The sequence below is a fragment of the Nanorana parkeri genome, unplaced genomic scaffold, assembly GCF_000935625.1.
Source record: "Nanorana parkeri isolate BGI_ZX_2015 unplaced genomic scaffold, ASM93562v1 scaffold1121, whole genome shotgun sequence".
Classification (NCBI taxonomy): Eukaryota; Metazoa; Chordata; class Amphibia; order Anura; family Dicroglossidae; genus Nanorana; species Nanorana parkeri.
In genome coordinates this window covers 397659-412548 of record NW_017307389.1, presented here as the reverse complement: position 1 = coordinate 412548, position 14890 = coordinate 397659, and the positions used below count along the sequence as shown (strand labels likewise).

General features: G+C 44.0%; 1 protein-coding gene across 2 annotated transcripts in view; it reads right to left on the bottom strand.

Annotated features, from left to right (window-relative positions):
* The window catches only part of ACO2 (aconitase 2), a 153661-nt gene that overhangs the window by 81314 nt on the left and 57457 nt on the right, over positions 1-14890 (bottom strand). For both annotated transcript variants that reach the window (XM_018567963.1, XM_018567964.1), the window contains 4 exons: positions 6068-6323; positions 3440-3531; positions 3238-3343; positions 2993-3150 (listed from right to left, as the gene is read on the bottom strand). In XM_018567963.1, coding sequence (XP_018423465.1) covers positions 2993-3150; positions 3238-3343; positions 3440-3531; positions 6068-6323 — 612 coding nt within the window. The remainder of the gene's footprint in view (positions 1-2992; positions 3151-3237; positions 3344-3439; positions 3532-6067; positions 6324-14890) is intronic.

Genomic DNA, 14890 nt, shown 5'->3' with positions numbered 1-14890 from the left:
CCCCCCCACCCCTTTAATCTTGCCAAGATAGCCCCTACCTCCAAACTACACTGCCCTCCCCCACCTGTGGGGAGCTAGTGGGCAGATGTGGAAACAAGGAGAGCCCAACACAATGTGGATGCTACTTTCACCAACAGGAAGTGCACATGCACCATATGGCCTAGGCTGACATCACTAGCAGACTGTACACAATGTGCTAAACCTTGCCCATCGTGACGAGATGTGCGGAAAAAAAGCCCTGGAAGAGCATCACGAATGGCCCGCGTCTGCGCAGTAACCCCAGTGAAAAGCAGGGAAATACAAAAAAAATAATCGTGCCAAACCCTGGTGCTGGCAGTGGTGAGCAAAGGGGAGGATGGGCCAAATGCATGACTACAAGGTCCTTAAAAACACAAGAGGGGGAGCAAGAGGAGAGACCCAAGGGGAGATGGAAGGCAGTCTAAACACTAGACCAACGATCCACCATGCAAGAGCGGCAATGTACAATCCTCCTAGCTTGAACAAAATGGGGTAGAGTAAAGGGGAGAGGGTGTAGCTGGAAACCCCATGTCAAACAACCCCCCTTATTCCCCATCCCTGTAGGGCCACAAAACCCAGCGATCTTGCCCTGAGAAAGGCTTTCAGCTGCAAGGGGAAGTCACATGCCAATGCAGTTGACCTTAGCAGAACAGAAAGCAACAAGCCAGGGGCAGTGCTTGGCGTGTTGTCAGGAGGCAAGAAATGAAGATACTGGCTCTTAGGCAGCCTTTTAAACTCTCATTCTTGTGTTTCTTGTAAGAGGTGGGGCTCCATCTCTCAAGTGAACCCTCCTAGAAGCTGGACAAAAAAAAAAAAAAAATCACTTTCACACAGTACCCTGATGACATTCTGAACTGATACTGCCTCAGTTGCAGATACAATTAAGGGAAGAATCCCCAACACAGCAAAAGACTGCTACACCCAATCATAAAGTGGGAGTCATCAGAGACAGGGTCAGGTGAAAACTGCCTCAGCTCTGGACTGATAATCTATAAGGAATCCCCACATATTCTGGCCTGACCTGAACAGTGGAGTTCAGAGTAAAGTGAACACAACTGTAGTCACTGCCAACTGCAGGCCTGATGCAAAGGGAATACCAGTATAGATAATGAACTGGGAACCTGTGCTGCTTGGCTAAGCAAAAAGCTGTCCAGGATTTCCTTATCTGGCCTGAATTCACTGGTTAGCTGAAGGCCTCTATAGAAACTTTCAGGAATTCAGGGCGGTCTGCAAAAGAACCGTAGAAAAACAAGGAAGATCTTCGCTTGGCAGACTGGAGAAGCTTCCAGGATTTGATTTATCTGGCATGAATCTTCCAGTACTGTTGGCAGACTGTAGAGAGTCCTTACAGGAGGTCCCCAACTTACAAGCAGATCTGAAAAGCACTGTGTGATTGGGCATCTATTTGGAAAATTAGGTTTAATGTTGATAAATGCAAAGTTATGCACTTGGGGACTAAAAACATGCGTCATACACGCTAGGGGGAAGCAATGATGGAGAAAGATCTGGGTGCTCTGGTAGATCATAGACTGAATAGCATGCAATGCCAAGCAGCAGTTTCTAAAGCAAGCAAAATACTTTCTTGTATTAAAAGGGGTATAGACTCCAGAGAGAGACATAATTCTGCCCCCTACAAATCATTGGTAAGACCTCATCTGGAATATGCAGTTCAGTTTTGGGCACCAGTTCACAAAAAAGGATGTTGTGGAAATGGAGAAAGTGCAGAGAAGGGCAACTAAACTCATAAGCATGGAGGAGCTCAGCTATGAGGAAAGAGTAACTGACCTGAATTTGTTGTCTCTGAAGAGGGGATTAAGGGGGGACATGGATCAGTTAGAGCTGTGAAAAAGTGGAATAGACTCATCCAGGAGCTAGTTCTAGCTAGCTCAGTTAATGGTTAAAAAAAATAAATATGGATGTATTCCTAAATGCACAGAATATTACTGGACATTGAGTTATAAGTATATTAAGCATCAGATTGTTGATCCAGGGAACATCCAATTGCCTTAAGGGATCAGGAAGGATTTTTTTTCCCCCTGTTGGAGCATATTGAACCATGTTTTATAGGGGCTTTTTTTGCCTTCCTCTGGATCAACGGTGGGTAATTGTGGGCATTGTGTTCGCTTTAAGCTTTTCTTTCCATGTCTCTAGGCTTTTCTTTCCATGTCTCTATTAGGTTGAACTCGATGGATGTGTCTTTTTTCAACCTATGTAACTATTCAAGCTATTTTTATTTAATTTCTGAGTCTACTGTTGGTTTGAGCCTTTTAGGCTACATTTACATCATCTGATCAACTAGTGTTGCAAACAGACTTGTGAAGAAAAATCAAGCTCATTAATTTCTATGCACTGAACGATAGATTAATTTTGCTTTTTTAGGGACCCATAATGAATGGTTAGCCATAAAAAAAAAAGATACACAAGTAGCGTGTTTTAAGGCAGTATGGCAAACACCGACCGGGAGGTTTCTTAGGCATGAACATGCAAAAACACAGGCAGAGAAACATGGTAAGCTAAAATAAAACCAAACTCTAAATATATTTTTACAGGATTAAAGTGAGAATTCTGTGCATTTGCATTAAAAGTGTCAGATTAGTTTATGAAAAGACCAAAATATTGTGTCAGTGCTCACACCCACCTACTTATGGGGGTGTCCACACTCTGTTGGATTCCCCATACATAAAAAGAAGGATCTTGAGTAGAGCAAGTACCTTTAATTACTGCCAAAATAGGTGTGTTTATAGAGCTGAGGCATTTCTGCGTCTGTTGTGTATTAAATAACCTATGAACTAGTGTCTGTATGTGGGCTGCACTTGCTTTAGATTTTTCCAATACTATTTAGGTTATAAATTTGCCATTATATACACATTGTAATTAGACTTTTGCTTGAAATATATCAGTATCAAAGTAATTTGTGTACAAATGAATTTAAAATCGCCACTACTGGAAAGTCAGACACCCAGCAAGCACTTACATAACCATCTCTTTCAATGGTGGCTCGGATTTGCTCAGAACCTGGAGTGATTGTAAACTGAGATTTGCACTTCAGACCATGCGAAAGAGCCTGCTTTGCTACAGCTGCTGCACGACCCATATCTTCATAGCTAGAATTTGTACAGCTGCCAATAAGGCCTGCAATTTAAAAAAAAAAAAGTTATGCTCATTTGCATTACAAATAAGTCCGTAAGAGTTTAAACTCGTTTCCTGGAAAAAACTTACCAACTCTGATATCCAAAGGCCATCCCTTCTGTTGTGCAATATTTCCCACCTGAGAAACAGGTGTTGCCAGGTCAGGGGTAAAAGGTCCGTTGATGTGTGGCTTCAGCTGTTCGAAGCAATGGAACGGTTTATGTAAAATACACCAAAAAAAACAAAACCCTTTTGTTTTATCATACACCTTTGTTAGTCAGCCTGTACTTACTTCATCCAAGTTAAGTTCAATCAGATGATCATATTCACACCCTTCATCTGGTACCAAGTGGCTCTTGAACTCATCTGCTAGAGATGCAATGGCTGGAACACAAGTTTTACAATTAAAAAGAGAAATAGAGATTAAATACATATGAGAAGTGTTTTTCTATTTCTGACTGTTGATTTCTGAGAATTACACATCCTTGCAAAAGCAGCATAAATCAGACTAGAGATGAAACTTTTTTTCTACTACGGGAGGGGGGATAATGAATAAGGCAATATATTTGCCTTATACCTCACTCTCCTCTGCTGCCCAAATCTGTGGAATGTGCTCAGGCCCTCTGCATCTCCCCATAGTCAAAGAGCTGCGACCAGGGGGACCAGTCAGTCACACGAAGAGGGGGAAGACTACATACATAAATTTATATGCTGGAAGTTCATATTATTGTTTCTATTCTTAGACATCCTTTTTCTTCTGTAATGTATGGCTGGTAAACACTACCATGACTGTTAAGGAAGAAATTAATACACACCAGGTAAAAATGTTCCCTAGTTGCCAGTGTTTGTCTGGTATAAGCAACTACGTGGGTGAAAGTTTATCTAGAGCAGGCCTTAAACTTTTTCCATATCCCCCTCCCTCCATCCCCCCTCCCAGCATCAGTCAGTGTCTCTCTCCTCCTTCCCCAGCTACTTGTAGATTCCTGCTGTCTGTGAAATGGTAAATTACTATTATGCTCTTCTGAGATCTGTGAGAAGGCTTAGCATTGTGCCCTGCAATCAGAGGATTGGGTGCCAGGAGATAAAGCTGCCATATACTTTCCAGGACCCCAGGGTGAATGAATTTAACTCCTTCACTGCTGCAGACCTGCATTTGCAGTCTTGGAACAATGCTAAGCCCCAGCTTCATATTGCAAACGATCCATGTGTATGCATTTCCTCTTGAGCATTTGGTAGTGAAACTGTTAACAATTACTTTGTAGGTTTGATGCAGTTTCCCCTAAATCTATTTCTGGCCAATTATGGATTTTGTGTTTTTATTATTGTTGTTATACAGTCTATAAAGTATGCAAGTTCAGCTGACAGTCCAGGTTTCATTATTAAGATACATTCCATGTCCAGTAGTGCAAATATTTAAATCAAGTGTGCAAGTAAATCGATTCATTTTTTGTATTATTACTACTTTTAGATAAATGGGTCATAGGATTTACATAACTGGTACATCGTGTTTGTGTGGGGAAGATGTATATTACATTTTTTTGCAGTACTTAATAATGTGACATATGGTCTCCAACATCTTATGGGCCTTGGGGCGGTTGGACCTCCTCTAATTACATCCTGGTTTTAACTGAAGGGCATTAAAATGGTGACTTTAGAGTGAATTGTTGGCAGCAGAAAACGTGATTAGAGCCAAACAGCAAATAAACTCAGCTACAGTCCCTTCAGTTTCAGAAGTTGTAAAGGTAATTCAGCGTCAGTCTCCCCCGCCCCCCCAGTTGTTCGGTGTGTATCTCTCCTCCCCCCATCTCACTCACCCTGGTGTCTGCTGGATAAAACTTACATTTTCACCTCCAGCAGCTGTGCTCCGCTTCTGCCAGGCTAAAGAAAACTCTGCCGTCTGAAAAGGAAAAAAAAAACCTTCCCTGCGCGCACATGGTAAGGAAGGTACCAAGTGCACGGGGGGGGGGAGGGGGGGGCGCTGGACCTTAGTAATTACCCTGCACATATTAAACTATAATAAAAAAATCTTGCTTGGTGTCTGGGCCCTGGATTCGGATCGCGACCCCCCCCCCATTCACTTGCGACCCCATATGGGGTCGCGACCCACACTTTAAGATGCCCTGATGTACAGCGGTCCTTGCTGCAAAGCATCTTTAGTAGGACTATTCAAAGGCCAGGGAAACTTGTGACCATCACAAAGGTTGAGTGTTTAATTTAAAAGCGATTCCCAGAAATCAAGAGGCATAGTCACCTTTACTCAAACTTACACTTTAACAAGCTCTTAGTTTACTCGTATTACAGCAACGTATAATGCCCGCAAACATAAGTAAACATGTGCATGTAGAATGTATGTATAAACCAAGTCTAAAATCAAATTGATATTTGTATCAAAGACTAACAGTGCAGATGTGTAAGGCAATGTCAAGAGTCACTGCTAATCTATGAACAGCAAGTAAGGTATGTGTAAGCTCACTTCCCGATCTACTGAGCCGACCTGCGACAGTCTCATTGTCACAGGTCGGCTAGAACTATGAGGTGAGTGAAAAGCACTCACCGCATAATTCTCCTTTAATAAACCAATTAAACTAAATGAAAGCCTCATATGTAATAAACTGAAAATATTTATTTAGAAGAAGTGGTTCGAGTTAAAGACAACCAACTCAACTGCAAGCTTTTGTCAGGTTTCAAAAGGTTATAATTAATCCTGTTAATGACCTGTGCTGGCAGGTTCCCCAACTATAACCTGACAGTACATACTTCTCTTGCCATACCCATGGAAAATAGACTTTTTTTACCTCTAGAGTTAAGGAATATTGCCTACAAACAATATTTGTTTATCCAGTTGGAGTTGCCAGTTTACTGAAGTTGTACAAATACTTATATTCAAGTTTTTTTCATACACAGTTTTAAACCTACAAACCTGAGCGACCTGTTTTCTCCAAATATTTTTTCATGCGATGGTTGTAAGGGAACACAGATGTTGTGGCTCCAATCTCCGCTCCCATATTGCAGATGGTGGCCATGCCAGTACAGGAAATAGAGTCCACACCTGGACCATGATACTCTACAATGGCTCCAGTGCCACCTTTCACTGTGAGAATGCCTGCTACTTTTAAAATTATATCTTTTGGTGAAGACCAGCCAGATAGCTTTCCAGTCAGTTTAACTCCAATGACCTAAGGATAAAAATTATATATACACACACATATATATATATATTTTAAAATACATGTATAACATTCTGGAAAAACAAAACGGTTACAAATTTGATTGAAACGTTTTCTGAAATCAGAGACCCTGTAAAATATAAAAGGGGCATTTGCAATTTCTTGTGTCACACAACTTGTGCCATTTTCAATAAAAAAAAAAAAAATTTTTTATTAAATAGATGCCAAACATAACCCTCAAAATAGAACATGCCCATAAGACGGGGAAAAAAAAAACCTATGGTACCCAACAGACACTTTAGAGTTAATGGGTCATAAATTTACAGTGACTTTTGGCCATTTAAATACTGCTCACATGAGCAGCAATAACCAAGTGTGGGGCAATGTTTCGTACGCATACAAATCCAACACGTACAGGTGAAACTCGAATTAGAATATCATGCAAAAGTAATTGCAGTAAGTGCTGCAAAAGGGTCCCAAGCCAAGTACTGAGTACATATGCATGCTTGTACTTTTCAGAGGTCCGATATTGTTCTATGTACAATCCTTGTTTTATTGATTGCATGTAATCTACTTTTTTGAGGTTGTGGATTTGGGGTTCTTGGGGTTTTCATGAGCTGTAAGCCATAAATCACCACAATTATGACAAATCACGGCTTGAATTATCTTGCTTTGCATGTAATGAGTCTATCTCATATTAGTTTAACCTTCTAAGTTGCATTAGTGAAATAAATAAACTGCACGATATTCTAATTATTAGAGTTTCACCTGTATGTGTGTGTGGGAGCTTTTTCAAAAACTTTTTTAACTTCACTTTATTGCGATCACAAATGGGGGGTTATAATCCCCTATGTGGGAGTTTAGGCGACAGGTTCTCTTGGAGACAGCAGGGTCTAGGAGACTGACAGTTCTGCACTCTGCTTAAGATGATCAAGCACAGAGTTCACCAGCTCTGAAGCAGGGAGTGTTTAGACAAGTGCTTCTGGGTTCATGCTACCCAGGGAAAACCAGTTAATAGCACTTTCCTGAACATGTAGAAGTGATTGGGTGGCTATAAAGACTACCACAATTCAGATAGCTTATGGTAAATAGGTAAACTCCAGATCCTTTAGTGGCCGTGGTTTTTTTTTTATAAAGTAAGCCACTGATGTGATTATGTGCAGCTTATTACAATTTGATTTTTTTTTCAGACAGACTTGAAGAGAAGGAGAAGAAGGAGAAGAAATCACGGCTTGAATAGAAGAAGGAGGAGGAGGAGGAGAAGGAGGAGGAGGAGGAGGAGGAGAAGGAGGAGAAGGAGAAGAAGAAGAAGAAGGAGAAGAAGAAAATAGGATTTTGGTACTTACCATAAAATTCTTTTCTTAGAAAATCCCATTAAGGGGCACAGGAATTCTTATAATTTTTAGACTGTTGAGTTATATTGGTGACTAAAAGGAGAAATGGCCACTGGCAACAAAAAAGACACTGGCCCCACCGATAACCATCATGCCACAGTTTTATAGCAAAGTAGTACCAAGAACATGAAAAACCCTGGGAGGGTTCCTCAATGGACGCCAAGAAAAAGGATTTTTTTACTTGCCAGTAAAATCCATTTTTGAAGTACAGTACAGGACAAAGGCAGATTCCAAGACTGGGTAATATGCCGGTATCAACAGGTGATTGGATACAGGCCAGAGCTGTAGTTTTTCTGCAAGTAATGGAGGGCACAGAGGGGAGGGTCCTGTGCTCCAAGAAAATTATTTCACTAGCAAGTGAAAAATTCTATATTTCATCAGAGACAACTAGGACATCCTTAAGTGATTGACCAAAGGGTTAGGCAAAAAAAAACTGCCAACAGGCCCACATAAATAAGAAGCCTCAACTTCAGACAGAAGCCTGTTGTACCTTACGGAGCTTAGTGAACATGTGAAGACCAGGTGGCAGCTTTACAAATCTGCAAGTCAGATGCTTGATGCCAAAACACCCACGAGGCACTGATAGATCTAGTAGTAGGGATGTCCCGATAACCCTTTTTTAAGACCAAGTCCAAGTACTTCCCCTCATGTACTTGCCGATACCAATTGCCGATACTTTTACTTAAAGGGACAGGTGACATTTTAAAAAAAACAATAGACTAATGATTTTAGGCCAATTTGTTTGATTATGAAGAACTTTAATTTAAGACTGTTTTAGAACAATAAAACATCTAACCCATTCATGTTTTCAACTGCGATCGTGTGGGAACGCCCAGGCGGTATTGCAGCGGGAAACCGCGCAATCTGCCTGGCGCGCATGGAGTACCATTAGGAAATAATGGCACTGCCAGCGCAATCGGCAGTGGTGTGCGATTCCATGACCGCCCAGCCATCTGCTCCGTTTTGTGCACGATGACCAGGCGGTCATGGATTGCACACCACCGCCGATCGTGCTGGCAGTGCAATTATTTTCAAGTACTTGTCAAAATGCCCTGTATCGGGCCCGATTCCGATGCTAGCATCGGTATCGGGACATCCCTATCTAGTAGAGTACACTTTCACTGGAAAAGTGGGAGCTCTACCTTTTGCAGAGTAAGCCTGTACACTAATTTGTTTGATCTACAGAGATCAGTTCAGGGAAATGATCAGGGGGCACTGATTCCATGAAGTCACCACATCATCCAACACAAAGGCTCACAGGTCCCTGGGCACAAGTCTGTACAGTTTAGTCTTGACACCAGGACATCCACATCCAGCTTCCCCCTGCAACTGCAAATTTTCTGAAACCTGAGTTGAGAGCATCTCCCTATTGAAAGGACTGCTGAAGGCAGTTTCTCCAAGGAGGAGCCATCAGTTTGAGGAAGCACTTTCCTCCAACTCACGACCCTGTTTACCCTCATGTTCCAGCATAAGAGTCCCAAGGGTTAGGCAGAGACTTACCCACCACAGCATCAGAGATAACCAATCAAGGGAGGGGGCTTGACCCACAGCTTTACTCATGTCAGACAAGCGCACCCCCTAAGGGCTCTTCAGGGATATAGCTGTAGCTCGCGGTATACTGAGCTTAGGGTAACGGGAGGACGCTAGTTTGTGTCCTCCCGTTACCCTAAAGGAGAACTATGGGGAAAAACACTGACCCCATAATTCTCCTTTAAGGAGAGTACAAAAAAAAAAATGTATAGTCCATTGCGGGACACATTCTTAGAATTCGCAGACTGTCAGGCCGTCCAAGAGGTAGGTAACATAGCAAACAAGGCCAGCAGTCAAAAAAGAATGTAATAAAGTTGAAAATAATAATTTATTGAAATAAAAGCAGTAACTATTGCACAAGTGACCGAGAGAGATTTACCAGGGGAAAAAAAAAAACAAGATTTGTGCACAGGGAAATAATCGCATTGTAGCTGGTACTGTCCCAGCCAGGGAGTGAGCTGACTCTCAATGGTAGATGGATAATTAGAAGTGACTCGCCGTGCGTTGTCAAAGGAAGGAATCGCTTGCTCCCAGTGTATAAAACAGCATCCATTCACAACCTCACCTCATATCCAGAATATGTTTCAGGGAGGTCCATCAGCCTAACATCTGGGCTACCTCTTACCCCTTCACGACCCATGACGGGATTTTTCTGCCATGGGTCCTTAACGGGTTAAGGACTAAGCCGCCGGGACTCTGTTCATATTTGTACAGCCGGCGACCGGCTTTACAGCAGAAGTGATTCTGGCGACAGAGGTGTTTAGGCTTAGTCGGAGAACTCAGCTTCTGTCTTAGAACTACATAGTAGTCTACCCCCAACCCCCTGATCTCCTACCCTACTACTTTTTGTGGTTTTTCAGTTTCCTTTACTCGTCTAACCCTCCTGCATTTACTCTCACTTCTTCAGGGTTGGGCGGTGTTTCCCTCTTCCTTTTTATATCGGTATCCTTTAGGGACCCTATTCCCATTGTTCGATGACACTGGCATGGCTTTCCTGAATGTACAGGGCATGAATGCTCCTCAGAAGAGGGTCAAGATTTTTCGTTTCCTTCGATCATGTCAGATTAATATTGCTTGCCTTCAGGAGACGCACTTCTCCGCATCTTCTCATCCCAAATATTTTGATGCCAAATATCCGCAGGTTTTCTTATCAACTGCTTCCACTAAACAGAGGAGTCCTCATCGCATTTCACAGAAATTGCCTTACATCTTGTTCTGGACCTGCACCTTGGTCGCTGAATGAATCTCTCCCTTCATACCCTGTTGTCCTGCCGCAGCTGAATATTTTAGGCTCAACAAAAAAGGCACAGTAACCTCACCGGTAACCTTGGGCGGCTTACAAAACAGTTACAAGGTGACATCTAATTCGTATTGCTAGTAAGCATAAGGAGCGCTCCCAACGACTCCAGGACTTGGAAGCAGCCTTGGACTTTGCTTCCCATTTAATTTAAAAATGTCCCTACCTATTCTAATTCAGCATTCCTCCTCAAGGCCCCTAATGTGGTCATGTTGCCAAAACCCAATAAAGACCCTAGAATATGGTCTAATTATAGACCCATTTCTCCGATCAACGTTGATGTTAAGCTTTTGACCAAGATTTTGACTTGGCGCCTCAATGCGTTTTTAGGCCAATTGATAAATAAGAACCAGTTGGGCTTTGTCACTCGCCGTCTGGCATCGGATGGTGTTCAGAGGATCCTCTCTTTGTACCATCTGGCTCGTGCACAGAAGCTTGAAATGTTTCTATTGTTTTTGGATATGTGCAAAGCGTTTGATTCAATATCTTGGCCTTATTTGTTTGCAACGATAGAGAAGTTGGGGTTTGGAGAGGGATTCCTGGCCTGGATCCAGGTGGTCTATTCTAATCCTAGGACTTTGATTAAATACCAGGGCCTTAGTTCTTCCTATTGCTAGAGGAACTCGCCAGGGCTGCTCCCCATCACCGATTCTCTTTATCTTGGCGTTGAAGCCCTTAGAGCTTTCTCTCAGAGCTAATCTGAACATTAAAAAAGGGATCGAACTAGCTGGATACTTGCATAAAATGTCTCCGTTCGTAGATGACATGCTATTGTCCCTTACGCCCCCTCACTCCTCCTTGCCTAATCTTTTTTGAAAACGTTAGTTTGCCAACATTTTGGGACTGGGGGTTAATACCGCTAAGTCATTGGCATTGAATGTGTCACTTTCTTCGCTTGCAACAAAATTTTACCTGGACATCTTCAGATGGATGTCCAATTTATTTGGGGATCATCTTGTCCGTGAATTAATAAACTGGTTCTCTTTCGCCTGAGATTGCAGGCAGGCCTGGGTGTTCCCAGCTTGATCAGTTAAAAAGCTGTGCAGATTGCTCCTCTGGCGCTCTTATCGACTCAATGTGATGCACCTTTATGGGTCCTCCTGGATGCGGTAGATTGTCACTCAGTTTTGGTGTCCAACCTCCCTCGACTCCCTCCAACTGCCCCTCAGGTTTAAGACCCATAATTTTCCGAACTCAAGATTTGGGACTCAATACTCGGGTGACCTACTTTCTCATCTCCCTTAGCTTCTATGCCCTTTATTTCCTCCTGGTATAGATGGTCCGGAGATGTTCTCTTGCTGGGCTCAGGCAGGTCTCCTTGACGTTCATTCCCTTCTCACTGAACAGGAAGTTTGCTCATTTACCCAGCTCCATGCTTCCCACAAATCTGCCACATTCGGAAATTTTCAGTTCCTACAACTGTCATTATGTGCTCTCATTGCTTAGTTCGCATTCTTCTCCGTATTCTCTTACTCTGTTCGAGCAGAGATATAGCAGAGACCCCCATGCTCCAGGCCTAGCAATTTCCAGAATTTGTATAGCAGACAATATGGGATCATGCAGTTCTGCCGAAGCCATGATCAGGTATGCGTCTGGTTGCACCATGCGACTTCTGGTTCCCCTTGAAGGTGGATTAACACGATGGCGGTAGCATGGTCAGACTAGACCTATGTTGCATTGGACAAGCCACTTTCAGGGACTGCTATAGAGTCACCTTGAGCTCCAGCACATTAATGGACATCCTGGATTCCCTCAGTGACCAAGTCAATGTCCCAAGGACACCTCCCCAGCTATATAGACTGGCATTGGTTGAGTGTACAGTCCACGTCAGTGGAAGGAAAAATTGTCCCGCCCTAAGCACCTGACTGGATATTTATCAGGCCAGCAAGAGTCTCACCCTAGCCGGGAGATGCAGAAAGATTGGCCCACACCGTTAATATGCTCAGCTGAAGTGACCTGGAGTGGAACTGAATGTGCAACAGAATCTTAGAGAACTGGCCCTTGTTTTGGAGGGAGTGCACCCATGAACGAAGGGAGAAGACCTTTGCCAATAGAAGCAATATCTGGGCTTGTTCCAAGTCCCGAAGGCCTGGGTACACCAGGCACTGAGTCAAATCTCACACAGACTTCTGAAGGTTGGAGGATTCACCCAACACTTAGTAGTGTCTCAACAGTCCACTGGACAATGACAAACTGAGCAGTCTGGGCCCTCAACCTGTAAAGACTCACGGGGCCATGATTAGACCAAAGGAAAGCACCACACATTTGAAGTGACACTTGCTCAGGGTGAAACAGAATGCATTTGTGCAGGGGAAAGAGGTGAAATATGGGAACATGCATCCTTAATATCCTGCTGAAGCTAGAAAATCCCCCTATTGGGTCAATTCCATGAGGAAGCTGTAGATCTGAAAAAAACTTGAGGTATCGACAGGCCTGTAATCTGCATTACCAGGTCTGCAATTTGGGACCAGAGGGAGCAACCCTGGGACATTGCCAGAAGATATGTAGTAAGGAACCTTCCTCCTCCCCACACCTCCAGCATGGAGGGATACATGGCGTGCAAAGCCTTAGGGACTCTATACCATCTGGTCAGCAGTTTGTAGCCAGCTTCTTGGTATCTATTAGACACAGAGGATTTTAGAGCAAAGTGTAACATGCGGTCTACCTGTGCTGGGCTAAATTCAATCCCCAGGTCCGAGGCCCATTATCTGACGAAATGAGGAGGAAGGTCCGGGGGGCTAGGCAGACTGTCCGTTAGGAAAGATAACATGTGTCTCACTGGTTCCGCCTTCTCGCATATTGTTTCAAAGTCTGTTCGCTGTCTCAGCGGGGGAACCCCCGCCTTCGAGGTGCATAGGTAATGGCGTATCTGCAAGGCGCTACATGAACATAACGGTGGGTCATGAACTTCCTGTATCTGGGACATAGACATCCACTCCCCCGACTCCTGAAACTGGTACAATCTCGTATGGGCCGAGTCTGCAAGTTCATTGGCCAGTGGGTTATGCAGACCCGGAGAAAAGTGCGGGTTTCCAGTAAATGGCACGAGGGGCGATGGCTGGGGGGAAATACCCAGCAAAGGCAGCACATTGCTCATTGCCTGAATTGTGGCACGGACCAGGGGGTTAGACCAGTGGGACAGCGGTAATTGGGATAGATCCAAGGGGCATTCTGTAGAGGTACCGCACATTCCAGCTGTTCCAGGGTTACCCATAGCTTATGAAAATTGCAGCACCAGTCTACCACCACGGATAGGTGTGCAGCTTTGTAGTACATCACCGGATCGGGGAAGCCCAGGCCACCCACCCTCCTAGATCTGGACAACAGCTGATGTCTTAAGCAGGCCCTTTTGTTCATCCACAAAAAGGCGAGGAAACGGGAGCGCAGCTGGCGTAAAAACGTGGCAGGGACCACAACGAGTAGCGTCTGAAGGAGGTATAATAATCTTGGCATGACTGTCATTAAGATGTTGTTGCGTCCTAGCCAGGTAAATGTGGGTCGGTCCCAAGAAGCCAAGTCTGAGAGGACCCGCTTTCGGAGCGGAAGTTTAGAGCGAACGTCTTATGGATGTCTGCGGGTATGAAAACACCCAGGTACTTGATACATGTGTCTGCCCATCTAAAACGGAATGATTCCTTCAGTTTTACAACCCGGTTATTAGGGAGAGAAATGTTATAGCGCTTCCGATTTGCTCCTAGTTAAAAGTCAGTCAGTTGACCGTATACCCTCATGGCATGCAGGACATTGGGTAGAGTGACCTCAGGGATCGAGACATAGCAACAGATCGTCGGCATAAGCCGCAACCTTGTGTTGTCTGCCACCGTGGTTTAGTCCCCTGATGTCAGGGGAGGCTTGGATTGTCCTAAGGAGCGGTTCTAGGGTGAGTATGAAAATGAGGGGGGAAAGTGGGCAGCCCTGGCGAGTGCCATTGGATATGCGGAATGGCTCAGATAAGGTTTTGTTTACCCGTACCACAGCCGCTGGATTTGAGTATAGCGCTCCAATCCACTGCCTCATGCCGACCCCCAGCCCAATATATTCCAAAACCTCCCTAAGAAATGCCCAACTCACCCTGTCAAAGGCCTTCTCCGCAACAGGTTAGGTCTTTTGACACAGGTTTGGTCTTTTGAGCCTCAAAAGGGCTTGAGTGGTTGTGACAGAGGGACTTACTGATCTCAAAAGTTGAAAATCTTGCAGCCAGATATCCCCTGGATGTGAAGATTGTTGTACAAGGTTGTCAGTGGTTTTAGCCTAACAATCAAAAAAATAGAGGGATTTGGGGTGTCCCAGATCGGGGGAGGAGGTTTTTTTCCACCCTTTGTCGAGGCTCGGGAAATCTGGAAAAGGGGACGTCA